At 39.4% G+C, this 26747-nt stretch overlaps 1 protein-coding gene across 3 annotated transcripts in view; it reads right to left on the reverse strand.

Moving 5' to 3' along the window:
* Positions 1–1719: 1719 nt before the first annotated feature.
* Positions 1720–26747, reverse strand: part of HPS5 (HPS5 biogenesis of lysosomal organelles complex 2 subunit 2) — a 30977-nt gene continuing 5949 nt past the window's right edge. For all 3 annotated transcript variants that reach the window (XM_083704342.1, XM_083704343.1, XM_083704341.1), the window contains exons 5-23: positions 26188–26380; positions 24729–24862; positions 23733–23948; positions 22767–22838; positions 20403–20491; positions 19716–19894; positions 19251–19409; positions 18377–18536; positions 16276–16399; positions 13433–13585; positions 12818–12889; positions 10946–11592; positions 10062–10182; positions 8448–8603; positions 7787–7906; positions 6784–6897; positions 5703–5809; positions 4631–4916; positions 1720–4070 (exon numbers count right to left, since the gene is read on the reverse strand). In XM_083704342.1, the coding sequence (XP_083560468.1) occupies positions 4010–4070; positions 4631–4916; positions 5703–5809; positions 6784–6897; positions 7787–7906; positions 8448–8603; positions 10062–10182; positions 10946–11592; positions 12818–12889; positions 13433–13585; positions 16276–16399; positions 18377–18536; positions 19251–19409; positions 19716–19894; positions 20403–20491; positions 22767–22838; positions 23733–23948; positions 24729–24862; positions 26188–26380 (3163 nt within the window). In that variant the 3' untranslated portion in view covers positions 1720–4009. The remainder of the gene's footprint in view (positions 4071–4630; positions 4917–5702; positions 5810–6783; positions 6898–7786; positions 7907–8447; positions 8604–10061; positions 10183–10945; positions 11593–12817; positions 12890–13432; positions 13586–16275; positions 16400–18376; positions 18537–19250; positions 19410–19715; positions 19895–20402; positions 20492–22766; positions 22839–23732; positions 23949–24728; positions 24863–26187; positions 26381–26747) is intronic.

Raw genomic sequence — 26747 nt, forward strand, 5'->3', positions numbered from 1 at the left:
TCCTGGTTGGTTCTCCGCCTTCATCAAAAGCAGACTTTCCAAGAAAAAGAAAAAGAAATCTCCCACAAAATTTGACTGGAACTTTTTCAAAGATCCAACATGACTAGGAAATCCTAAAATGAGGATTTGAAGAGCCGGGTCTCATTTGCCAGTTGTTGCTTTTGTCAAAAGTGGGTGGAAATGAAAGAGTGCCTGGAAGACAATCAGTGTCGTTTTTACCTATAAGCTAAACAAGCTATAGCTTAGGGCCCCACTCTCTTGCCCCCCCTCCAAATTTCACTATTAATATACAGTAGTACCTCTGGATGCGAATGGGATCCGTTCCGGAGCCCCGTTCGCATCCAGAAGCGAATGCAACCCACTTCCGTGCGTCGTGATTCGCCGCGTGCGCGATGTCATTTTTACCATCTGCGCATGTGGCGAAACCCAGAAGTAACGCACTCCGTTACTTCCGGGTCGCCACAGCATGCAACCCGAAAATACTTATCCCGAAGCTACTTCAACCAAAGGTATGACGGTACTTGATTGTATTTCAGTTCAACAATTACTTTAATAAAATACATACTTTGTTATGTGCAAATGGCTTTAGATACCCATTAGGTCCATAAATGACCATATAGCATATATTCAACACAAAAAACAGCAACTATTTGTTGTTGACAAAGGACAGCTGGACATATAAAAGGCCCCATTACCTTCAGTAGCTCAGGGCCTCATCACACCTAAATCTGGCCCTGAAAACAATGCGCAACTGGCTGAAGCCAAGAGTGGACAGCTCTGGGAAATGACTGCCCAATTCATGCCATCTGGGTAAGGAGGTCTTTTCTACAAGGAGCTGGTTTATTGCAGGGAAAGGAAGGAACTTCCACAAACTTTGCAAGGATTCTGTTCCCCTACCCCCCAGGAAATAGGTTGTGTTCAAACTTTGGGAAGGGGGACACTGGCAACTTTGTTTCAGTGTCATGGAGAAATAACTTCAACTTTTTGGAAGACATATTTCCCTTTTGTATTCAGCAATATTGTCTCCTGCCAGCATGCAGAAACTGAAAATATCATACAAGAAAAAAGAAATGCATGCTACTCCATCTTTATTTTGATTCCTCAAAAATCTATTATGCTTAAACAATGGAGGTTCAATAGCTAGCCTAGGGCTATTTTATAAAGTTACATTATTAGAATGGCACAAATGTTGGCCCTTTGGTAATTTTCTACATGTCACACTGAAAGAAGGGTTTTCAAAACAACTGTGGTTCAAGATTTCAAGAGCGAATGCTTTGCTATGTTCTTAGGTGCAAGCACTTCTGTAGTAAAAGGAGCAAGAAGGAAAGTCTGGCAGCAAACGTGGCTCTCTTTTGTGGAGATGAGACGCTAAAATGCAATGATTTCAGTTTCATAAATCCCTAGATTTAAATTCAAACCTAGCATAGAGAAAGCTGACCATTCGCTCCTACTCAACAGGATGACTTGTCACATGCAAGCAAAAAAGAAGAAGTGTGCATGCACACGAAAGCTCATACCAAGAACTGACTTAGTTGGTCTTTAAGGTGCTACTGGAAGGAATTTTTTTGTTGAAGCAAAAAAAAATTCAGCATAGTACTCATGAGAATTATAAAATGAACTGCTTGTATGTCCTTTATTTTCCAGCATGTAAACTATTATTTTATGGCCAATCGACTTTTTACATCCCCAGTGTTACTGAAAAATGAACAACATGTTGAGTAAGATATATTAATTTTTATTAAAATCTGGATTAACAAAAACATGAACAAGGCACAAACAAAGCTGTTTGGTTACAAGCAATGTTTTAAAGCTGTTGTTTAAACATGAACAGTGACTACAAAAAAGTATGCTTGCAAGTAAATCATTTTTAAAAATACAAATTGTTAAGCTGTAACAAAATGCAAAACAATGTTTCATAAACTTTTAGTTGTTCCACATCACATTCTCTTCAAAAAAATCTGTGTGAAAAGTACCATTTCATGATTTTGTGCTTCTTTTTAATAAAAAATATCGCAAAACCAATAAGTGAAATCCAACCAAGTTATATTCAGAATAGACCTGTCAAAACCAATGGACAAGTCTACTCTGAGCACAATTAACACACTGGCTATTCCCCCCACCCCCAACATGAGGTAGTAAACATTAATTTAAAAATAAGGCCCAAATTCAAAGAGCTGGAGGGTGAACTCTACACACATCTGGGCTTCTGGAAGTAGCCTCCACAGCACTAATGAAACCTGCCAGAAAACTCAGGGGAACAGCACAGGTCTAAGAAGATACTGTGGAGAATCAAACTTTTGCACATGGCCAACAAGATTCTTTGAACTGTGTCCTAAAAATATATATAAGGCCCTCAAGCATGTAAGTTAAGAAATAAGAACTCAGTAGTATTAAATTACATGTAAGTCCTTACAAGCTGTACAGTAAACCTGAGTATACAAGATGATGCAATTGTGACATTTCGGTTTTCAGCTGAAGGACTATAATAATATTACACAATTCTGTAACCTTTCTCTTGCCCTGATTACCAAGCTTCAATAAATCACTAGTAATGTATGAAAACTGCATAGTTCTAACATATTTAATACCAGAAAAATGGGCAACATTCAATGAAGTCATACTTGGTGTCTCCCTTGAGTATGACTAATGTTAGATATAACCCAAATGTCTAATAGGCACAATTTACATGGACTTTGAGTCAAACCACCTCAGTGCATTAGAAAAAAAGCACTATTTTATGTGCATGGTGTAGGAAAGTTGCCGATTCCACCATCACCACCCCCAACAAATACTGCAGTGCTTTCCATTCCCCAAAAGGCTAATCTAGAGGATCCCCCCAACTTTCAGCAGATCTTTTTTCAAAAGATGTGGGCAGCTACTGCCAGATGGAGAAGCCTTTGCCCCAGGAGAAATAACTGCAAACTGCTTTGGATCCAAGCCTTCTCAAAAATGAAGCATCCAATATTAAATAATCTTAACATACAAATGGAAACCAAATTATGTGCATATATCTTGATCAAATATCCAATGGTAGTATTAACAGAAATGTGGAGCGCATTTTCTTATACATCATTTCTGAAACATTCAAGCATTACAAAAAACAACAACCCAACACCTAGATTTAGAAGGAAAAGTATATTATTATACCGATTTGATGAACAGGATCCTATGCGTGCATACTTGGGCATAAGCTGTACTGAACAGTGGGAACTGTTTCCAAGCATGCATGCACAGGATGCATTGTGCAAGGATGTAAACAAAAAAACAGTGCAAAATATTTTCTTTAGGATGTGTGCAATGAGAGAGCACTATGCCATAGTATACAGGATTATATAAACTTTTAAAACGCCAAAATATTATCTTAAACACCATTTTTAATATATGCAAGTTCTCCCAGTGTTTACATTTAACTACTGGAATCTCAGTTCTGTTGATTATCACTTCAAATTCGGAATAAAACTTGTAAAATTCCACAGTGCTAGAGTTATAAATATTTGGAGATTATATACTTGTTTTAACACCCTTTTATTTCAGCCAATGAATCAAGAGTAATATTAAAAGTGTTTTAACTCAACTCAATTATTATACACTTAGTCCCTGCAATTACATTCATTTATATGCAGCTTTCTGAAAATGGCAATCTGCTAGAAATGTGATGGAAGTTATTCATTTGAAATTTATATGCTGAATGTGAAGCACTGCTTCCTACATAAAGAATCCAATTTTCATATCCAAACTTAATGCTAGTAGCTCAAAGGGGTTACCATGCACAAGCATTCTTGCTGAGCAAGCAGCAGCATTACAATTGTTCGTTAGAAGTATTGGGTAAACATGCATTCAAATACTGTACTGAATGACGGAAATCCAGTGGAAAAAGGAGTTTCGTTATCACTTTTTCTGCCAATCTGACTAAATGCATCTTCACTTTGACAGGAAAACATTGCTGGAAAAATGGCACAGCACAAGAGGAACATGCTTCTTACTACTATCATTTTCCGTCATTTGTTTGCTATGCTTGTTGAGACCACAAAAATCGGTCACATCTTTCCAACATGGACTGAATCAGGGCTCTGCAACAAAAGTGAACACATAGGAGAAAAGAGATATTATAAAGAAATTGGGGACTAACTTTACACAGCAAATTTCATCAAGTTCATTAACTCATAAATGTGACTTTGCACTTGTCTGCACTGCAGGTTGCTACTACCACAACTTCTGGTTGTTTAAAGAAGTTGAACCTGCCACATCAGTCAAAAGATTTATGCATTGCAGGGGCCTGCACTAGATGACCCTTGTGGTCCCTTTCCAATTCTACAATTCTATTATTCTGTCTGTTCATTTCATACTGTTCATTTCATTTATACAGAAGTGGGCCATCCCATGCCAGTATAGGCTATTCTATGAATTTTGTGAAAGATTTTCTAACCATCCTTGCTTCTGGTTTCAGTAAACTATAGCTTGTACCACATTTGGATGCAATACTATAGTTTGCCATTAGCTGAAGCTTCCAATCTTGGCACATGGAGTGTGTGCAAGCCTGAAGGATTATAGCTACTTGCACATGCAACATTTAATCATGATGCAGTACCTTTTGACACAACCAATTTCAGACCATTATCAGAAGACTTACCTTTGTCTTTTTTCAGCAATTCTTAGTATCTCACAGACCTTGGCAAATCTTTCAGATAATTCAACCATCAGGCCGCATTCCTGCAACAGCTGCAAAGCCCGATCGGGACCAATTACTCTGGCCAACAGCAGAGCCACATTTTCAACTGTTATACTATTTGGCCAATTCGGATCACCATTACTAACAGCACCGCCATTTTGCATAGCTGGATGAGGAACACTACTGCAATGACTCTTCACAAGGCAAAGAAGGAATTTCCATTCTTCCATTGTTTCTGGAATTGCCCCTAAATGCAAAAGGAAATGATTTAGAGATCCAAACCAGATTGCTTTGTAGGATTCGATGGTGTGAGTTAAATTAAGCAGGCCAGCCCAGGCCAATCTTAGGTCCCTAGATGATGTTGGCCTGCAACTCCCATAATCCTTGACCAATGGGCCTGGGGATGATGGAAATTGTAACCCCACAATACTAGAGGACCCATGGTTGGGGTGGGGAGGGGAGGGGAGATTCATGGACAGAATAATAGAGTAGATAGCAGGTGACACTGAGAGCAAGAGACAGGAAGAAGGATGGAAGTTTCCAACGATGGACACTTAACTGCATTTGCTGCAGGATAGAATGGGACATTATATTGTCACGGCAACACTGTCTCCATTATACTGGAACACAAAACACAAATTCAAGAGAGAGCCTGATTAAATTTAAATGAGCAAAAATAATAAATAATAGGTTTTTCAAAATTCACAAGCTGCCAATGTAGAAGAGGGCAAAACAATGTAGCAGAAATGTCGCATTTTATTGTGTGCACAATACTGGTGTTCCACAGTACGTCTAAGTGTAATTGCACTGAAAAAAAGGATGCATGGTAACGATGTGGTTTATTTTTTCTTTTTCTTTTCCTGCCAGAAATGCATTTAGGGTGATTACTTCCATAGCTTGCGTTTGTTCTTGTTGTTAAACTGTTTTATACTGACATTGATTTAAAAAATTGATAAATAAAAAGATGTCAAAACTAGTTAGTACAAGTAGAGAATGTGGAATTCACTCAAGAATCAAATTAAGTTTTACAAACCATGTTCTCTATCCAACAAGTTCATATCATCCAAACAAACAATATGGGTAAGGGCTTCAGGTCTTCTATCCAGCTCCAAACAGAGAGAAAGATATCCAGGCCAGAAGCTGTAATAATATTACGGAGAGTTTCACAAACCAAAAGTAAATACTTATGAGTAATTATAACCTGACTGACACTTCAATATACCACAACCTTCACTGAGAAGATGAGCTTCCTTCTGTGTCCTCTCACTGCACAAAGAATTACAAGTTTAGAGCGCAGCATAATATGCAGTATTATATTGTCATTTTTGATGCCCCAACAGCATACGTATAAATCCATATTCCATGCCTATCTTCAGGAGAATAATGACCCAATACACACCTCTCAGTATCTATTAATAGCAACAGCACCAATTTCCCCCTTCACACAGAACACATATACCTCCAAGTTAACCAATATCTTAAATAAAAAAAGTTATGAAATCAAATCCTCTTCAATTAAAATAAATAAATCTAGTTAGTTGGTTTCTGGGAGCATAACAAATCTTGACTTAGCAAGACAGCGAAGCTCACATCCAAATTCACTTCTGCCTGGTCCTTTTTGCTGCCGCATCAAGCCAAGTCAACATTTGGATTAGTGTGTCATCTGATCTGAACAGGGGTTTGTGCTTAATCTCTCTCTTTACTAACCATGAGTTGCAACCAAGAGCCCTGGGGTCAAATGAAATGAAGGGAACCTAAATTCACAGGCGAGAACCCAATTCCAACAGATTTATATGGAACTTGGAAGTACATTAACATTTTCAGTATTCTGTACTTCTGGGGTAAAATCTATTCATTCCACAAAGTTGTCAGCTACTTAACCTCTAGCTGGGGTTTAATAAAGAATTTTGACAAAGGCAAAATACTGCTGCAGATTGTATATTCATTTGTATATTCTCTTACATGACTGAGTAAGTGCATAACACATACCCTGGATAACTAAAGCTGAACAGACTAGACTATTATGTTGTGAAGTGAAACCAAGGGAGAGAAACATGCCCTCTTAGGTAACAAAGTTTCAAAGATATTAATTTTATCAAGGACTTCTACATTACCCGTAGCTTTTGCAAATGTCAGACATCTTCTCTTTCATTACAGTGTCAGCTGGGAGTTTAAGCAATAGTAAGATAAGTTGGTTATAGCCCCAAGTAAATAAATGTGAACGTGGCCTGAAAGTATATATTAAAAAAAAGGTTAGGGAAATTACATAAGACTTTTTTAAAAATGATAAGATAACACAAGTTTGTTTCAATTTGAATCAAAACACTGCCAATATTAACGGGAGATTCATGCATGCTGCTTTAAATTAGGGAGGGGAACATGAGGTTGGACTACTCCCAACAAATTCCCCACTTTTAAATATACAGTCGTACCTTGGAAGTTGAACAGAATCCATTCCGGAAGTCCGTTCGACTTCCAAAATGTTCGGAAACCAAAACGCGGCTTCTGATTGGCTGCAGGAAACTCCTGCAGCCAATCAGGAGCCGCGGAAGCCCCGTCAGACGTTCAGCTTCCAAAAGAACATTCGAAAACACTCACTTTCGGCTTTTGATCGTTCGGGAGCTAATTTGTTTGGGAGCCAAGGCTTTCGAGATCCAAGGTATGACTGTACCTTTTAAGTAGAGATCTTTACCAATCTTCATTTGTACTAGAATTACGTTTTTTAGCTGTGCGCTTATCACCCTGGGCTTCTCTGGAAGGACAGAACTTAAATTTAATAAACAACTAATAACATAATCCTTGATCACTGGCCATGCTGTCTGGGACTAATACAAGTTGGAGTCCAACAACATATAGAGGGCCAAGGGTTTCCCATCCCTTCCATGTCCTAAGCAAAGATGTATCTTTTAATAGCATTCCCCACCCCCACACAGAGCAAGGTTATCCAAATCAATTATATATCATGCATTCTGTCTCAGTTCTCTCTCCTGAAGCTAAAAGACTGCTGGGTGATCTTGTGACTGTCCTTGTGACTGTCAAAAGACAATGCCTTTAGGAATGTGAATACAATTATGAAGTGTGGACAAACAGCAAACTTGAGTCAAATGCTATTCATACCGTGGATTTCCTTGGGCATCCATTGTACTTGCTGTATGTGGGGCATCTTGAGAAACTGCCAAAGATAACCAATCTAATCGTAATGACTCAGGATGAAGAAGAGATCCCAGGAAGGACAGCCTAGAAAGAGATTGTTCACCGCTAATTATATGTGCATTCTGGCAATAAAAAGGATTTACAACATACAAGCAACTAGGACTAGTTTCACAATATGGCATACTTGAATGTCATTTAAGTAGTGCTGCCTTTTAAAAAGAAATTATCATCCAATTATAAGGAGCCAAAATAAATGTTTAATGCCTTATTGTATACAACCATACTGTATTAAAAAGTTCTCAAATAACCATGTCATAAATTTGATGCATGCAGGGGGTTTTTTGCTACCCACTCAAGATATTATTTCCCTTCTCAGAGACCTAATGTCATTAAGAAGCAACAAATATTTTAAAATCATAGAATTGTGGAATTGGAAGGGACCACAAGGGTCATCTAGTCCAACCTCCCACGATGCACAAATTAAAGAATCCCTGACATATGACAATCCAACCACTGTTAAAAATCCTCTAATGAGAGTCCACCTTTCACCGCTACCCTAATTATTACTTCCATGCATCCCATTCCTTAACTTTTGTTCCACAGAGTAAGAGAGTACAATATATACCGTTCATCTTCAGCCCTTGATTTGATTAGACTGTCTAAATATGCCAGGAAATGCTGAGGATTGCTTTTACAAATTTGCTTGATATCTGACGGCAAAATAGAGGGACAAAACTTGATCAGGGGCCTTAGCGAAGTTTCTCCAAATTTTTCATAAAGCCTATGCGAGAACAAGAGAGGACACAAAAGTCACACTTATTTAAGAAAACAATTCTCAGAATTATTATTTACTAGCATGGTATTGATCCACACATTTAAACACTGCAAATACAGGGTGTCTTTTAAAAGAGGCCCCATGGAACATGTGTACTCTGTATCCACGGGGCCTCTTTTAAAGGACTCACCCTGTATAACTGCAAGGTTTATCACAATACTAGTGAGGCTTGCCTGAAACTAGAGTGTGGATTGGGCATTGTTGACCAGAGGGTGTTAAAGAATGATCGAACATTATTTATGTATGCAACAACAGCAGCAAGGATACTCGTCGCTAAGTATTGGAAAACTCAAGATTTGCCCACGCTGGAAGAATGGCAGATGCAACTGATGGACTACATGGAACTTGCAGAAATGACTGGCAGAATCCGAGACCTGGGAGAGGAAGCCGTGGAAGAGGATTGGAAGAAATTTAAGGACTATCTACAAAAACATTGTAAATTATATGAGTGCTAAGAAGGATGAGAGATTTGAAAACAACAGGGCCCATAAAGTTAGTTGACAAGATTATGAGAATGAGTGAATTTTATGAGGAAAATAAATTTTGAATAAATATTGTGTTAAAATTAGGTATTTAAGATTTAGATAAAAATATTCAAAGTTAGAGATAAAACATTGGAAATGTGTATAATAAGAATTGAAACAAGGTGATAAGTTGCTGGCTAAAGTTTTATAAATTTGGAACGCAAGAGCGGGAGATGTGAGGAAGTCCAAAGGATGTAGAAAAGATGGGTACTATAAGATGTTAAATTTTATGTTTGTTCTTTTTTCTGTCTATTATCTGTTTATTCTGTCTTTTCTCTACTGTATTAACAAAATTCTTAATATTTTTTTTTTTTAAAGAAACTAGAGTGTGGAAACAAGGGTCAGTCTTAACATTAGGCCAAATGTGGGAAACCTTTGGACCTCTGGCTGTTGCTGAACTACAACTCCCACTATTCCTGGCTGCTGACCACAATTACTGGAATTGATGGGAGTTGTAGTTCAACAACATGGGGGGGGGAGGTTCCCCACACCTGCACTGAGCAAAGTGAGCAGATGTTGGGAGCAGCACCATCAGCTCCAGGGCTGTTCCTCAAAAGGCCTCTGACCCTTCCTCTCCGCTGGACACTACAGAGCTATGGATGCTATAAGACATGTTTTTGCCACCATACTGCCTCAGGTGTTGTGAAGGACAGTCACATCATCAGTGATGAATTAAGTCAGCTTCTGTACATATAATGGGAAGGGGTGCCATCTTGCCCTTCACCTCAGGTAATGAAATATTATGGGCCAACCCGAGAAAATAGAAGTATGAAACTGCCTCCCATTAATAAAAATGCAAGAAGACTGATCTGAAGAGTGACTACGTACGCAAGCCTAGTATTAAATGAGATGTAGTCAAATTAAGTCAAATGGTGAATACCTTAGGACATGTGCTAGCAACACAGGAGCATCCCAGGGACCCAGATCCACTAGCAATTTCAGTATTCTAAACATATCTCCATTCTCCAGGGCCATAGTGACTGGACTAGTCCGAGTCAGTTCTGAAACCAATAATTTTACATGTAACAACAACTATATTGAAAAGTAACATTAAGAACAGGAAACGTGCTAATTTTACATAAACATTAAATTGGGGGGGAACACTTAAGAGATAAACGGTAACAAGAAAAAAATCAGTCAATGTAATTCAGGAAATATTTTAATAGGATTTTACTTTTATTTTTATGAATGGGAGTTAGATAAAGCTTTCAACTGCATTAATGTTAATTAGGAGTAAATATATAAAAAGCCCACTGTTTGATGCCAACAGCCCAACTAGTCCAGCATCCTGCTCTTACAGTGGCCAGGCAGATGCCTGTGGGATTTGAGCACAAGAGCGCTCTCCCCTTCTGTGCTTCCAGCAACTAATTTTCAGAAGCACTACTGCCTCCAACTGTAATTCCAACTGCAGAGGCAGAGCATAGCCAATTGCCATGGAAAACCGAAGACAGCATGCCCCATATTTCAGCTTGCAAATATTTTCAACAAATTTCGTTTTGAACAAATTCTATATAAAGCTTTGGCACAATGACAAACACAAGATCCTCCAACAGTTCAATCTTACATAGATCTGCCTGGAATCAGCCCCAATGAGTTCAATACAACTAACTTCAAGTTAAGTGTGTCTAGAACTGCACTGTGAATTCATACAACTTGAGAATCGTAGAACTGTAGGGTGGGAAGGGACCCCAAGGGACATCTAGTCCAACCCCCTGCAATGCAGCGATCTCAGCTAAAGTATCCATGACTGATGGCCATGCTTACCTTTTAACCCTTCCACATAGGTTTCCCAAACTCTAGGATGATTGCTATGACAGGTTATAATACATTGCTTCAGCCTTTCCAGATCCAGAAGAAAAAAGTAGTCTTTTATGAAACTACAAGCCAAGGCTTCTGAATCTTCTGGCTCCACATACTGTTCACCATTAATTTGTGAATATTCATATACATTTAATTCAAAACATAAAGTTGCCAGCTCTACCAGATCTTTCTGAATATTCTCTGGTATGAAACATGGGGAATGAATCTGAAAAGAATGGTTAAATGTGGTTTCCGACTTTGGATGTTTGCTCAGTATTTTTTCAATATGACTGCTACTATTTGGCCTGGTATTTTCTTCCCAGGTGTCTTCTTGTTCTTTATTTACATCATCATTTTCATAGTTTGTTCTCAAGACAGGCAACTGTTCCATATCTGCACATTCATCATGTTGAGGCATTTCCACATTTTCTTTGAAAACTTGCTGGTCTTCAGGCTGCAAAGGCATCTCATTGTCTATCTTAGATGAGCTCTCATCCAAAATGGCAGATGCCTCGAATCTAAATGTTTTTTCCAGAAATGGAATCCAGTTTAGCAAAACTGCTCTCAAGTACTGTGGCTGTAACAAAACTAGTGGATCCTGAAGTCTGGTTCTGCAAAAAGGAAATATGCAAACTTACAATTTGATTTTATACCCACAAGAAAAAGAAAGCAAATTATACTGCCAACATTGTAGTTTTCGTAAAGAATCTCTTATATGCGTTTTTAGGATTGCAACCCACAATTAATACTTTGGGCACAGTTCAGTCCACCTTTCCTACAATACAGCTACATGGAAAATTTGTTCCACATATGTGCAAAAACAACACAGTGAGTCATTCTGGAGAATGGAACGTTTGTGTGGACTTTCATAGCCCCATCTTAGCCAGCTTTGATGTTCCAGAGTTAATAACCATGGCTCCTAAACTTCCAGATAAATCCTGAATGTAACAGTAAGCTACTTTTCTAAGAACTAGCATTACAGTGTATGGAGAAATATTAGCATAGCATTACCTCGTGCACAGTTTTAAAAACAGTCAACTTTCATCTGCGTAGAACAGGCATGGGGAATCTGTAGCTCACAGGCTAAATTAGGCCCAGCAGGTATGTTAATTTAGGCTGTGAGGCTTTCCCTACCCCCAACCATACCCACCTGCATCACACCAAACATCACATGTGTAGCAGAGAAAGGCATGGTTGCAAAGGAACAATCAGGAGTATTAAGAGTACACTCTGCAAGCAGGACCTTTCAAACTGGGTACTAAGCTCCCTGGGATGGTGATGGCGATGATGATTTAGTAAATTTGTTGGTCGCTTTATCTTGCCCAAGGCAACCCAAAGTGACTTACAACCAGATTGGCTCTACTCTGGAAATTTCAGCCAAAGCTTCCAAGGGGAACAGATCCATCTTCATTTTCAGGCACAGCATGAATCCAAACCACCCCTGCGAGTGTCCTCCTGATACTTCCTTTTGAAGTTAAGCCACCTGACATCATGGCAGCATCAGGTGAATGAGAGCTGGGCAACCATCAGGGATGGGGAAATTAAGGATCAGGAATATACTGGTGTTTGTTTTTTATTTCTTTTTGCTTTTAACTTGTTTTTGACTTTTTAATTATTTGCCTGTTTGGTTTTATGGTTTTTGTATTGTTGTATACTACTGTGATATATCTTTACAATACAGCGGTATATAAATCTTTTTTATAAATAAAAATATAAATTATACAAAATATTCTACTAATGTTTTTAATATATTTCGATCCTGCCCCTGCTTGATAAAGAGCTCAAGGTTCTCCTTTCTGCATACTGTATCCTCAGAACACTAGATGCCTTACTTACAGGGTCTCCATAGTTTCTGCCCCAAGGTCTTTAAGGGGGTCCTCTTCATGAGGCTGGCTCTGCAGCTCAAGCCTTGAAAGAAAAAGTTAATTTTAATAGCCAGCGGGAGGAATGAAAAACATTTCCCTGTCTTACTCCTAAGTTTGTTTCAGTAAAACTCTATACCACCTAGAAGACAGGTCAGTATAAAAGCACCAAAGCCTTTCCATTTTCTTTTCACTTTGGTGGCTCTGCTCACATATTTTTCAGCACTACAAATACAGAATTATGTTCTCTTCATCTAAAAATGATGACCATGCATTCCCAGGCGTGTTTCTGGGCATGGGTTTATTACTATATTTCTGTTACCAAACCCCACCCCAAGCACATCTTTCTTCGTAAGCATGGTATTCCATGTCACAAAGTCAAATGCATAGCTGGATTCCAGTGCCACTTCCAATAGCCAAAGGTTGCTTTTTGGTAGTATTGCGGTATGTTACTAGAAATGGGTGATTCAGAAATGCATTTGCATGATGACGAGTTAAAGAGTCAACCGAAAATGCAGTTGTTCTTCCTGCCTCATCACCCTGTTGAAAGGAAAGGGTTGCTGCACAGGCTAAAGGAGCTTTTACTCACTCTTCGTCGTCTTCTCCTTCCTCTTGAGGTTGGGCTAGTCTAGCAGTCATTTCTGGAAGCTGTTCTTCATCTTTAATGTCCTGTCTGATTCTATCAGGACTCCCATGAAGAGTACCAATCTTTTCTGTGGTCTTACGTACAAAGCTAGAAACACTGTAAGTTAAGTGTAAACATTGTGTGAGTACCAAAAAGGAAAAAACCATAGATTAAGGCAGTCGTGTGGCACCTCAGAATTTATCATAGCAAGAGCTTGCACAGGTCTTCAGATATATAAAGCAGATCAAGAAGATGGATGATATATGTTGCTGCTCTGTGCGTACAAGGCAAAATTATTTTGGTCAGCATAAGCAGAGATTTTAGAACATTAAACAATGTTGATCTAGGATTGTTAAAGCAAGGTTAAAGAAAATATGGTTAAAAGGACTAGTACCCCAAATTAGCTGATTGCTGGGATTAAGCTATGTGTTCAGGGAAACGCTGAACCTAAAAAGTGGAAAATTCAAATACAAATCCTTGCTTCTATGATGCTCTACCCACTTAACACTGTTGATGCAATAGCACTCCTATATTGAACATAATACTTGAAAGTACACCATTCATTCCAGTTTTATTTATTTCATGTTTTGGGGCTTTAAAGGTAAAGGGACCGCTGACCATTAGGTCCAGTTGCAGACGACTCTGGGGTTGCGGCGCTCATCTCGCTTTATTGGCCAGCATGACCAAGCCGCTTCTGGCAGACCAAAGCAGCGCACGGAAACACCGTTTACCTTCCCGTTGGAGTGGTACCTATTTATCTACTTGCACTTTGACATGCTTTTGAACTGCTAGGTTGGCAGGAGCAGGGACCCAGCAATGGGAGCTCAGCCTGTCGCAGGGATTCGAACCGCCAACCTTCTGATCAGCAAGTCCTAGGCAATGTGGTTTAACCCACAGCACCACCTCTGTCCCTTTGGGACCTTAGGCTATGTATAAATGAACAAAGGTAAGTGAAATCAGGGAGCTGGTGTAGCCAAGATTAGATGCATTGTTTCTATAATGTTCATACAATTTTTAGCATGTTAGATTGTAGAATTGTTTCTTTTAATTAGAAGAGAGTAATCAACACTATAGCTTTTGTTTTCTCCCACGTATGCAAAAATTGCTGGGGGATACAGATGTTCAATCATTAGAAAATAGGAATAGCAGTAGACCAACACCTTTATTATGATCACAAAGCAATATCACAAAGCTTTCAAGTGTACAGAATTCTTCGTCAGGCTCAGAGTTGACCAATTTTTTGGGGGAAAAAAAGGAAGTGGGAGAGAGGAAACATCTGGGCATGATGAGAAACCCCAAAGTCTGCAAAGTATGCAAATGCCATGCTGAACACACTGTGTTAATCTAACTGGAGGATTGTGCTGGGTGCAAATTATGTTTTAGGTTATACCAAGGACTACTAAAACTATATGGCCATTCCTCCTTTGAAAACTGTAAATCAAGAAGTTAATTAGATATGAATGGCTGCTGGCTTTTATATTTTCAAAAGGGAAAATATAACAGCCACTATTTCTTTTTTCCATTATCCTTTGTAGCCACTTTCAACCAGAACAACAGTTACGAGCATTGTGGGTACATTATACTGAACTGTCTGAGCTCATAATCTCAAGAAGGTTAGAATTCACATCTCATACTATAGCCCTTTTCAGGCGCTCTCTTCTCAAACAAGTGGAAGATGGAGAGTGAGGTGGTGTTAGAACAGTATTCACCAACCTGGTGCCCTCCTGTTATTTTAGAGTATAACTCCTATCAAAGTCATGGGGAAGGCTGTCTTACAGCAACCCTCAAAATCATCATTATCAATTCCGTTGTGGTGGTTTCCAGCCTCTAAAATGTTAAAATGCAGCATCACTATATGGCCCAAAGGCAAGCAATCTGCTTTTCCCCCTAAAGACCTATTCATTTACTTTGCTTCATTGCCAATTCAAGGACTAAAAACATCTTTTAAATTTCAGTATTTTATTTGACCGTTCTATGGCCAATTTTTCAATGCAGGAATGAAGAGACATCCACATATCACCTGAAAGTAATGCTTTCTCTGTCTTGTGCTGAAATTAATAATCAGAAGAGTCTTCTGCGGAGGCCTCCAAGCAGGACACATCCTGATAACTTTAGGACCTCAAAGTTAATCAGATATGAAGTTTGAAACAGTAGTAAGTGCTGGGTACCTATAGAGGTGGGATCATTTAACTATATTTTTTTTATATATCTATGAATGGCATCGATCCCATTTCAAATCTCTTCTCCCGATCCTGAATCCATGGTCTGAGAACTCCTTGATTGTGCCCTGCATCTGGTTCCAATCATGAGAGGACTTATTTGACTTTAATGCTAATTGTTTGCTCCTATTGGTTTTAAAACTCACCAGTGAGGATAGTATTGACCAATGGGTCAGTCACTGGATCCTTACTAGATAACTCTGTACACCCTACAGCTGCCTTTAAGCACTCAAAGCATTCCAAACTGGCACTACTTGGGATGGTATAGTGTTATACTTGTAATGAAGAGCTAGGTTAAGAAGGATAATGAAAAACATTCACAGTTGCAGAAGCATGACCCACATGTTAAAATTAGTGGTAAACAGCTGAAGATTCATGAGCCACCCAGGATAAGGTAAACTTTCCCACCACACTCTTATGCCCTTTAATGATTAAGTAAAGACTTTTAACCCCAGCCCACCTTCAGCTAGCTAGTTTCAAGGAGTCAAAGGCTAGCATGGAAAAATGTGGCATGAGTTACAAGTAATGTTTAATGATTGGACAAAACAAAAAGTATGTAATGGGTGAGGAATTCACATGTGATTTTACCTGTCCTTGACAGCTTGAAGAGAGACGAGGGGAGATGGGGAACGGAATGACAATGGAATACTGAATGGAAGAAAAGTCTCATTCCGATCAGTGTCGACCATCACAGAAGCATGAGATACAGTGTCTAACAAACAAAATTAAAATTTAAAAGTCATAAAATGGAGTGATTTGACAACATATGCTTAGGACTGGTCAGGTGCTGTGCTTCACAACAGATTTTTTTCACCTCCTTCAAGTAGGTATCAATGCCAAAAGCCATTCAGCCATAATTGCCACCTTTTGCCAAATCATATGGGAAATGACAACACAATCTGAACCACCAGCAGGTGATCTGGCAGTTATACTTTTTTAAGAAAGCTCCTCGATTTGTCAGATAACTTTGGGCCTAGTTTCAAAGCATCTGTAGTAAAATGCAGCTTGAAATAGGAGTCCTAAAACATACTGCTAATATGCATTTGAGGTTCGGGCAGCAATTTAGAATCTACAGAACCTGAGGACTTTTCAAATGTGTGTGTGTGTGGTGTGTATATATCACACACACAAACATATCTATATCTATATCTATATCTATATCTATATCTATATCTATATCTATATCTATATCTATATCTATATCTATATCTATATCTAATCTATACCTATACCTATACCTATATCTATATCAGTGTCTCCTAGAATCAATTATGCAACACTTAATTTAGAGATTAGAGAATAGCCTCAATATCACTGATATTTTAGAGTGAGCAACAGATCATTTCTACAATGTATTAAGCAAAGTGACAAGCGGCAAATGGAGCTTACAGTGTAAAACCTCCAAAGGCAAGAGCAAGGGGTTTACAGAATAAAGAGCATGGGGAACACACAAGAAAAGCAAGTACCTTGCTGCTATTACCACTGTTTCAAGAAACCTGAATGTCTAAATTCCTTCTTCATCTTAATTTATGGAATTAGAAGCATTCTTGCAAATAAACCCTCAAACATGCAGCTTGTTCAAGGCCAAAGCTAAGATTTAAGAGGGACTATATTTTGCCCAAGAGAAAATTACAGCAGTTTAAAAATCTTAATTTTGTATATGAGTGAGAACAAAGGAATCCCTTCAAAGAACAGGACTATTCATTACAAATGCTATCAGGAAACAGCACCAAGCAAAGCATGCATGTATAGCCTTAATCCAAAACATGGAAAATCTACAGCTTGACGTTACCAGCAAATTTGGTAAACCCCCATATTCCGGTCATCTATATTCAAACTACTGTTGTTCTAGGGGAATATTCATTGAAAGAATGGAGTATTTATCACCAGGACATTTCTCCCTTAAAACACCGCATACAATAAACAAAGCTCTCTTACCAACCATTGATAATGTGGTAATGACTCAAAACATTACTTTTCATGTACAAGACTAAACTATCCTCCTGAGGTCCAATGAACCTCCTTCCATTTTACAGAAGGAATACAATTTCAGCCTTAAAGTGAAACAGCTCCAAGTTTTGAATCCCCACCATTACACACAGAATTGCTTAGTTCCTATAAAACACTGAATCACCTTGTCAGCCAAAAGCTGGTGTCACTCTGAGATACAGAACTCAGGTGCTTACAGAGTTTCACAGAAGCTTGACTGTAGCAGAAGAGGCTAACAGGTTTCTGAACACAAAATCTTAAAGGAGAGCCATGAAAGCAGCAGAGGTCATTATGATTTTCTACTTGAGTGAATTTATGAATCAATTTTTATGAATTGAACAGGATAGCAACCTTCATTTACATGACAGGGCAGCAACATCAAGAGTAGATGACATGAAGCAGTGATGTCTCTCTCACACAAACTATCAGACTTCCACCTAAGAATTACATCACCTGTTACTTAAATGATGAGGTACAACCTTTTAATTTTAATAAATTACTTTGGAGGAAAACATGACACCAGCATTCAAAACTGTCGCTACATAAGCAAGTTAAATGATAATTTGTAGGGGAGTGTAGAAGTCCCTAACAATGCCACCAAACAGCTGGAATTAGCAACAACCTTGTTTTCAGAGCCAGCAGCAAATCCCCATCTATTTACAGGATACACACACAAGTATTTAATAAATGTTTGTATTACCAAATTCCTGGTGCTCTTCTTCCTGGTGTGTGTGAAATTCTCTCAATCTTTCATCTTCTGATAGAGTTTGGCTATGTAAGGAGCAAGAATCCTCATCAGATTGGCTGCCTCTTCGGCTAATAACACGATAAATGCCAGAATCTAATACGCTGAAACTTTCCTATTGAGAAATCATAATGTAAGCTTTTAAAGTCTGCCTTTATAAACTTTATCCAGCCAAAAGACAAGCCACTGATTTTAGTACAGAAGAGCACACATTTAACTCTCCTAATGAAAAAAATGGGAAATGCATATGAAGTCAGAGCAGGAACATGCCCTTGCTATTTCTAGAGTTAATCGATATTATAATACTCCAAATTATTTATTTAAAATAGTTTTATACCTCCTTTGAGAGTAAATGCTCTAAGGGCAGCTTATCAACATAACACAGAACAATGGAACTAAGATGCAATAAATAATACAAAGGGTTGTATCAAAAAGGTGTTGTTAAGCTGGCAGTAAGGCTTCCATTAGCAGAACAGGGAGGGAAATGATTTGGAGTGATTCACCTTTTCCCCCCTTATAGGCGTCTGAACCGGCTAAAATCTGCTCCAAGCAAGATTACATTTATTCCTAGACTGTTTTGAATATATGCATATTTATTGTATTATGAAAGCTCTCTTAGCATTGTGACTTCAAATCTGCTATAACAACAGATGCATCTTGGAACAGAAAATACAGCCCAAACTATAGCTCCTATTATAATTATCAAATGTACAAAATGTACCCACTCTTTTAAAAAAAGGCTAACTATAATGAAGCACTGATAAAATATAATTTTAAGGGAATGAAAATCTAGCTATAATATGGATCGCATTTATAGGAATACGCTTACATGTGAAGAAATACTGCTCCTCCTGCTGCTGCATGCAGAATCTAAAGGCTCCAGCTTTGAGATCAGTTCTTCAAGTTGGGTAATGATATCACTTTGTGTTGAAAGATCCAACTGAGATTTCAAATGCTCTAGCTTATCTATGGGAAGAGCTTTTCTTGCCTAATAATGCATAAAGTTTTATTAAACAGGTTAAAATCTACTATTTTATTTATATCATGACTTTATACACGGCTTGACTGTAAAAAACAAACAAACACAAAACCCTCAAAGCATTGGGGTGCTGCTGCAGAGGGGGGAAGAGAAGCAAGGTGTAAAAAACTTTTCTTCCCTGAAGTTCCTTGATTACCACGTGGCCTGGATCCTAAGGTAATAGATTATCTTTTATTTGCATCGCAGGACTTACTATTTGTCAGAACTGCTTTTAAAAAGACATTTTTTAAAAATGATATATTAAGCTTTGATTACCCGACATAAGACAATAGAATTCTGGAAGAGGCAGCAGACCCTGGCTGCAAGCGTCCAAAAGCTTCTTCTAAGTAAACGTTCTATACATTTTTCCACGGGTAGAAGGGAAAGGTGAGAGACTTTTCCACTGGTGTGCAAACAGAAGAGCTCGTTTTTATATACTGCAACATCATGAATATCTAGGCAAAACAGAAGATTACAAGAGTCAGTGCAGAGCTCCCCAATGTTTAATACTATACTTCATATTAACTAAAACAGTCTGATTGCACCTTTCAAGATTTTCATGTTTATAAACATATGAAAACTAGATAGGAGAATACTTTCTTCTTCAGGCTAATAATCACCACCACAAACAAGAGCAATTTGCCTGTCCCAGTGCTTGTAAGAAATGCAAGCCTGATTTCCCTTTCAGTCTTTATGCCATTCCATATCTAAAACAGGGGACTGTTTCAAGCACTTGTGGCTATTAAGAAATAAAGTACATGCTCATGTAGAAAAGCATTACCCATTTTGCCTGATGCAACACATTTCCCCCCACTGCACACTGCGTGCACCAGCTTCCAATTCATGGCGAAACAGGTATCAACCTCACTTCTCACAAAGGCATGGTGAACTTTATACTGACGTATGTACAGTTTCAAGAGCACATAAAACAGATCCAAGTTCACTACAAATAACGTAATTTACCTTTCACTTCACTCCAGAGCAAAACTTGAACATTTTGTGGAATGAAAATATAAATGCCTCTTTCTGTCCATGTCATTACACAGTGCTCACTGTAAAGAAAAAAGATGTGGGTATCCAGAATTTGTTGTGATCACAACACACAAAAATTTGAAAGTTTGAATGACAACATTCTAACACCTTCCACGATGCAGCATTCACAACATACATTTAAAGCCCTATGATACCCCCTTAATCAGTAATGGGCTCCCCCAAAGAATTCTGGTAGCAAAGAGTGCAGAAAGCTGTTTGGAGACCCCTATTCCCCTCCTAGAGCAACCATCCCCAAAGTGGTTTAACAATCAATCCCTCTTCACAGGGAACTCTGGGAATTTTATAATGAAATGATTTTAGAATGTTGTATTATTTTACTGGGACGCGGGTGGCGCTGTGGGTTAAACCACAGAGCCTAGGACTTGCCGATCAGAAGGTCGGCGGTTCAAATCCCCGCGACGGGGTGAGCTCCCATTGCTCGGTCCCTGCTCCTGCCAACCTAGCAGTTCGAAAGCACGTCAAAGTGCAAGTAGATAAATAGGTACCGCTCCGGTGGGAAGGTAAATGGCGTTTCCGTGCGCTGCTCTGGTTCGCCAGAAGCGGCTTAGTCATGCTGGCCACATGACCCGGAAGCTGCATGCCAGCTCCCTCGGCCAATAAAGCGAGGTGAGCGCCGCAACCCCAGAGTCGGCCACGAACTGGACCTAATGGTCAGGGATCCCTTTACCTTTATAATAATATTTACTGTTTGTTAGCCGCTCTGAGCCCAGCTTCAGCTGGGCAGGGTGGGATATAAATAAAATTTTGTTATTATTATTAATTAATTATTAATTGTAGCTCTGTAAGGGGGAAAGCATTCTCCTAATAACTCTCCGCTTCCTTAACAAACTCCAGCTACCAAAATTCTTTGGAGAAAGCCCTGACTATATCAAAGTGCTTTAAATGTATGGTGTGAATGTGGTCTCACTCAGCGTAACCTACTGCACAAGGTTGGTGCAGGGACAAAATACATGTTTCTATCTTGAGCAACATGGAAGGCAGGTGAGATATAAATGCCATAATAGAAATGCAATAATAGAAAGCTGAAAGACAGGGGCCACTAGGGGCGCATCGGAAGATGGCTGACAATAACATCTCTCCGACCCACAGGGGGTAATTAGGAGGCTGTGATGGGAGTAAATAGCCTCCCTACCCCCCCAGGATTGTGGGGGGGGGCTGCCCTTGCCTGCTGTGTCCTATACCACCCCCGAATTTGAGGGGATGGGGGCACTAGGCCAGAATGCCCTCCTGTGGATTTCGGCGCTCCTGGACGCCGTCTCTGATCCACTCCGCTAGCTGCAAGAACTTCAAAAGGAACAATTAGGAAGAAGCGAGTGCACATATTTCAAGGAAGGAGGGGGAGTAAAGACTGCTAACTGAAGAGTTCTCTGATAAACAAGACGAGTCGGAAGAACAAGAATCAATTTTGAGAAGACAGCCAAGACTCGGTATGGCAAAAGGACTGGATGGGGGAGGGGGGAAAAACACCTTTCTTTCTTTCCTCTATGTGATTAAACAAGAACCCCCCCCCCCACAAGTCAAAAATGCTGCTTTAATGACTTAAGCTGTGGATTTACGACTGTGTGGAGATAAAGTTTCTAACCAAAGCATGTTTTAAGAAAAGCGTGGAAAGTTTAAGAGCTCTGGAATGACGCAGTTAAAAATACCGTCACCATATTCGTAAGCTCTGTCGGAGGACTTGAGTCTGGGAGGAGGAAAGAGCTGTTTTTATACTGTGGGTGAGACTCCTCAGTGGGACTTAAAAACAACAGACCCTGAGATTAATGATGGAAAGAGCGATGTTATTTATGAAAGTGATGATATATGGAAACCATCACGATATGAGGATTGGTCGAACGGAAAAATCCACACAGGATATAATTGGTGTTTATCTGCTTAAGGAGATTATCAGAAGGGAGCATAAAGGAAAAAGAAAAATGTACGAACAAGATGATACGTGGAAAAAGCAAGATAAGACTGGATAGAATTATGAACTTTATCTGGACTGATTTGGATATGAACGCAGTAGCAAGAAGATGATCGGAATCCCCCTTTGAAACTTGAAATATGGGTCCCCTCAACAAAAATTTAAAATTCGGCTTTGTAATTCAGAATTTATGTGATGTGACTTGATTTGCTTTGATTGGTCAGTTAATAAAAATTATATTTAAAAAAAAAGAAAAGAAAGCTGAAAGAGATCACTTAACCTAAATGTACCATTTGTCAACTAAATTTTTTTGCTGATCTGAATTGTTTTAGCTGCAGGGTTACAAGAATAAATGGCTTCATATTTACCTCAAATAAAGCAGCCTAGGAAAAGCCAAAGACTGAGGGGAACAGGCTGAAACTTTATATTCCAGATCATCCCTTTAAAAAGAAATAAAGTTTAATCAATTAGGTTTATTCAGTTTTAATTGTTGGATCAAGCACTACTTAAATTTTTGTTTCAAGAATCGAAGTATAATTCTGAATTATTTGGCATTGCCCAGTTATGTATGGCTGTTCTTTTTTGTTGTTGAACCCTTTTATATTTGTTTGGTTTAGAGAAGATATCTTTCCCTGAACATTATTTCTTCTACTGCATTAAAAAAACCCCACCACCAATATATATATTTGTTCCCAATTAATAAATTATCAGGTTGGATCCAGAAAAATGTTCAAAGAAGAGCTAGCTCAGTGGAAGGTGATTCCCTGGCAACCTCTCTTAGGGACTGGCGAACCCCACAAAAATCAGATGTAATCATCTGAAAAGCTTGGCATTAGATTAAGCAACATATAAATCCACCACAAACAGTGTCTTTACAGCTGGGCTGCTTTCAGGAACCCGGTACATATCTGTGCAGTTAGCAATTTGTTCAAATGAAGACTGCATTGTTAAAATTTGCCCAGGCTACATGCACCACTTCCATAAATGTGGGGACTGGTACCCACAAAGTGGTAGCTCTGCAAAACATGTGAATTGAGCCCCAGCCTCTAGGCTTTCATATGTGCTGAGATTTTGGGCTCCCTAAGCCCTAATTCAAATCTTACACTCCACCAACACCTGCTGTGTATCTCTGTACCACAAGCACCACACCACACTCAATGGAAAGCAGGGCAGAAAGAAAACTCTAAGAAAACTCTCAACTGACATCAGCCAACGTTACCTTCGCCCACCCCATGACCTCAGTCACAAACATTACAGCACTGTTCCCCCACTATAGGAAAACCACAATCAAGATGAACACAAACACGTAAAGATTATATTGCTATGACCAATACCTTAGAGTCACAACAGGCAGAGGTGGTGATGACAAGAGCTGTTTGAATTGATGTGTACTTAGCACCTCCCCTTCAAAGTTCACTTCCCACATCCGTGAACCAGGACGTGCACAATATATCAAAGGCTGTTGGCTGCCACAACTCTTTCCGGCAGGGGAAAAACAAGATCCATATTCACCATCTCTTTCCTTGTTTCCAATTTTCCAAAATTTCTCCCTATATAAACCAAAAACATTTTGGGGAGGGGGAAAATCCAGTTTTAATCATTGTGGAATGAAGTGACATGCATATCTTCACAGTTGATACATTTTTTATTCAGATAAAGTTGGCAACCGAGGAGCATGTGGCTGAAATTGAACTGGCATTTATTCATTCAAGAACATCTGCAGAAAAGAGTATTCCCTTCCAAAGGACAATGGAGGTGGCATCGAGTAGTTGGGCATATGTTTGGCAATTGTGCCTTGGAGTGGAGAAGATAACGGCATGGGCCTCTAATCGATTCATGGTGAAGGAGAAACAGTCAAACAATGGAGAGGCCTATGGCAAAACCGTATTTGTAGTGATGCCTCAGAGGAGGAGATGTAGTGAGCAGTTAGCATTGTGTTTTTTACACGTTGCTAGCAGCTCTAGATGACTTGATAACAAAAAACAAAAATTAAAACACGAATAAACTAAATTGTGGGTGGAATTCAACATCATGCAACTGCAAATTTTCTGTCTGCACCAGCATATCAGCCTGCCAGATTGAAGAGTTTCCTCTCCTGCGCTGTTCTAGGGGGTTCTCCCAACCTCCCAGAACCAATTTCAGCAGGCAGGGGGAGCTCTGTTGCAGAAGCCCTGGAGTTAGGTGGATTCTGCTCTATTTCTTCAGAAATGTGACAAAATGATTACTACTTATTCCTAGGTGCAAATTAATGTTAAAAGTAGAGTTGCAGATGATCTGTAGAGAATCAAACCCAGAATGGCACCAGCATTACTTTAGAATACATTAATTACCTCTCAGTGTCACATAAGTAAGATCGGGTAAGAGAAGAGATAAGCAACCTTCCATCCAAATAATCAAGCTGAACCACACGAGAATCAACAGTGGTTATAATCTGAACTGGAAACATCACAAACGCAGTGGTAGCCTAAAGAAAGGTAAAGGAGAAATGTACAGTGAATTATTTCAGCACTGAAGGAAAAATCGACTTGCAAAATTGATTACATGAAACTGGAAAAATACACAAATAAAATTCAAATTGTTCAGGTTGCACTTCATTTTGTTTTTAAAATGCCTGGATACCCTCTCTGGAGTTGTAAATGCTCATCAGTATCTAAGGATCAATAAGACCCAGGCTTAAGCATGAAGAAATAAAACATGAACTGCAAAGGAGCTTCCAGAATTTTGTCCTCATATTTTGTCTTTTTGCAACAAAATGTTTGTATCAGAATTATGTCAGACTTCAGACATTACAGTTCTTACAGATCATGTAATGCAAATAAGATTATCAAGATCTACATGTGACCACCTGCTTAATTTTGTAAATTTGGGCACACACAGTTGAGTGTTTCCCTTTATGCATGAATTTGCATATACTCTAGCTACTCCTCTGTCATGGTAAGTATTCATCACCATTGCAGTAAATGTGGTAAGGCCTATGTTCCTTCCTAAGGTTGGAATTGGGGAGTGTACAAGAGATCAATTCCCACATCCAAGCTGCACTTTGGATGTCTTTGGAAAATCTCAGAAATGCCAGGCCAACGAAGATCAGGATGACAACAGGGGCTTGTGTACCGTATTTTTCGCCCTATAGGACGCACTTTTTCCCCTCCAAAAATGAAGGGGAAATCTGGGTGCGTCCTATGGGGTGAATGCAGGCATTCGCTGAAGCCTGGAGAGTGAGAGGGGTCGGTGCGCACCGGGGTCGATGGCTTCAGGAAGACATCCGCAGCCTAGGCAGCCCTAGTTCCCGCAGGGCTGTCTAGGCTGCGAATATCAGCCTGCTTCCCGGAGCGCCGAGTGCGCTGAAAGCACAGCGCCCGGCGCTTCGGGAACACATCCGCAGCCTAGGCAACCCTGCGGAAGTTCCCGCAGGGCTGCCTAGGCTGCGGATAGCAGCCTGCCGCCCGGCGCAAGCGGCGCCCTGAAGCAGAGCGCCCCTCGCGCCAGGCAGGCATCCGCAGTGTGGGGAGCTCTGCAGGAGTTCCCTGCAGGGCTCCCCATGCTGCGGATAGCAGCCTGCCGCCCGGCGTCCTATGGGACGGAGCGTCCTATGGGACGAAAAATACGGTATATTATGCTCCCCTTTGGTGATTCTCCAACACATCAGAAGTACTGTGATGAACTATATGATGCACTAGCCTCCGTCTTCCTCTCAGCCTTGGAAGATCCTAGTAACCTCAAAATCTGGCTAAGACCAGCCAAAATGTGTAGAAGCCTGCTCTTATGTTCAAAATCTCACTTAAAATTTACCTTTCCTTGTTTGGATGTATTAATCTTGATGGCAGACACTTTGCCCACATGATCACCAACAAAAACACGAAATGCACTAGTATCCCAACAAAGAGCTGTTACTTTTCTGCCTTTGTGCTCAGAGGACACATAAATCCTTTCTGGTTTCCCACGACGTTCCTGATTCAATTCCCAGACAACAACAAGGCCTTGGCTGTAAAATATAATAACTAAATTACTAAAATAAAAATCTGTCATCTTCTCACAAACTCTCACATATTTAACAGTGTCCAGAACTTACATACAAATATTTATTTTATACAAACTTTGTATGCCACTCGAGCAGCTTATAATAAATCTATACAACAAATACTGTACAGTACTTGAAAATGTAGAAAACTGAAATAAATCCAAGTTCTTCTGATTTGTCAGCTCATGAACTTACTGCATCTCTCTCAGCTTAAGAGACACTGGCCTGGTTCAGACATAATGACAAATAATGGATTGTCATTTGAACAATAAGCCACAGTGAGCCTCAGCCTCCCACCTCCTCTTCCCATTCACTTGCATGTCAGAAAAGA

Source organism: Podarcis gaigeae (assembly GCF_964106915.1).
Source record: "Podarcis gaigeae genome assembly, chromosome: 1".
In the NCBI taxonomy this organism is placed as follows: domain Eukaryota; kingdom Metazoa; phylum Chordata; class Lepidosauria; order Squamata; family Lacertidae; genus Podarcis; species Podarcis gaigeae.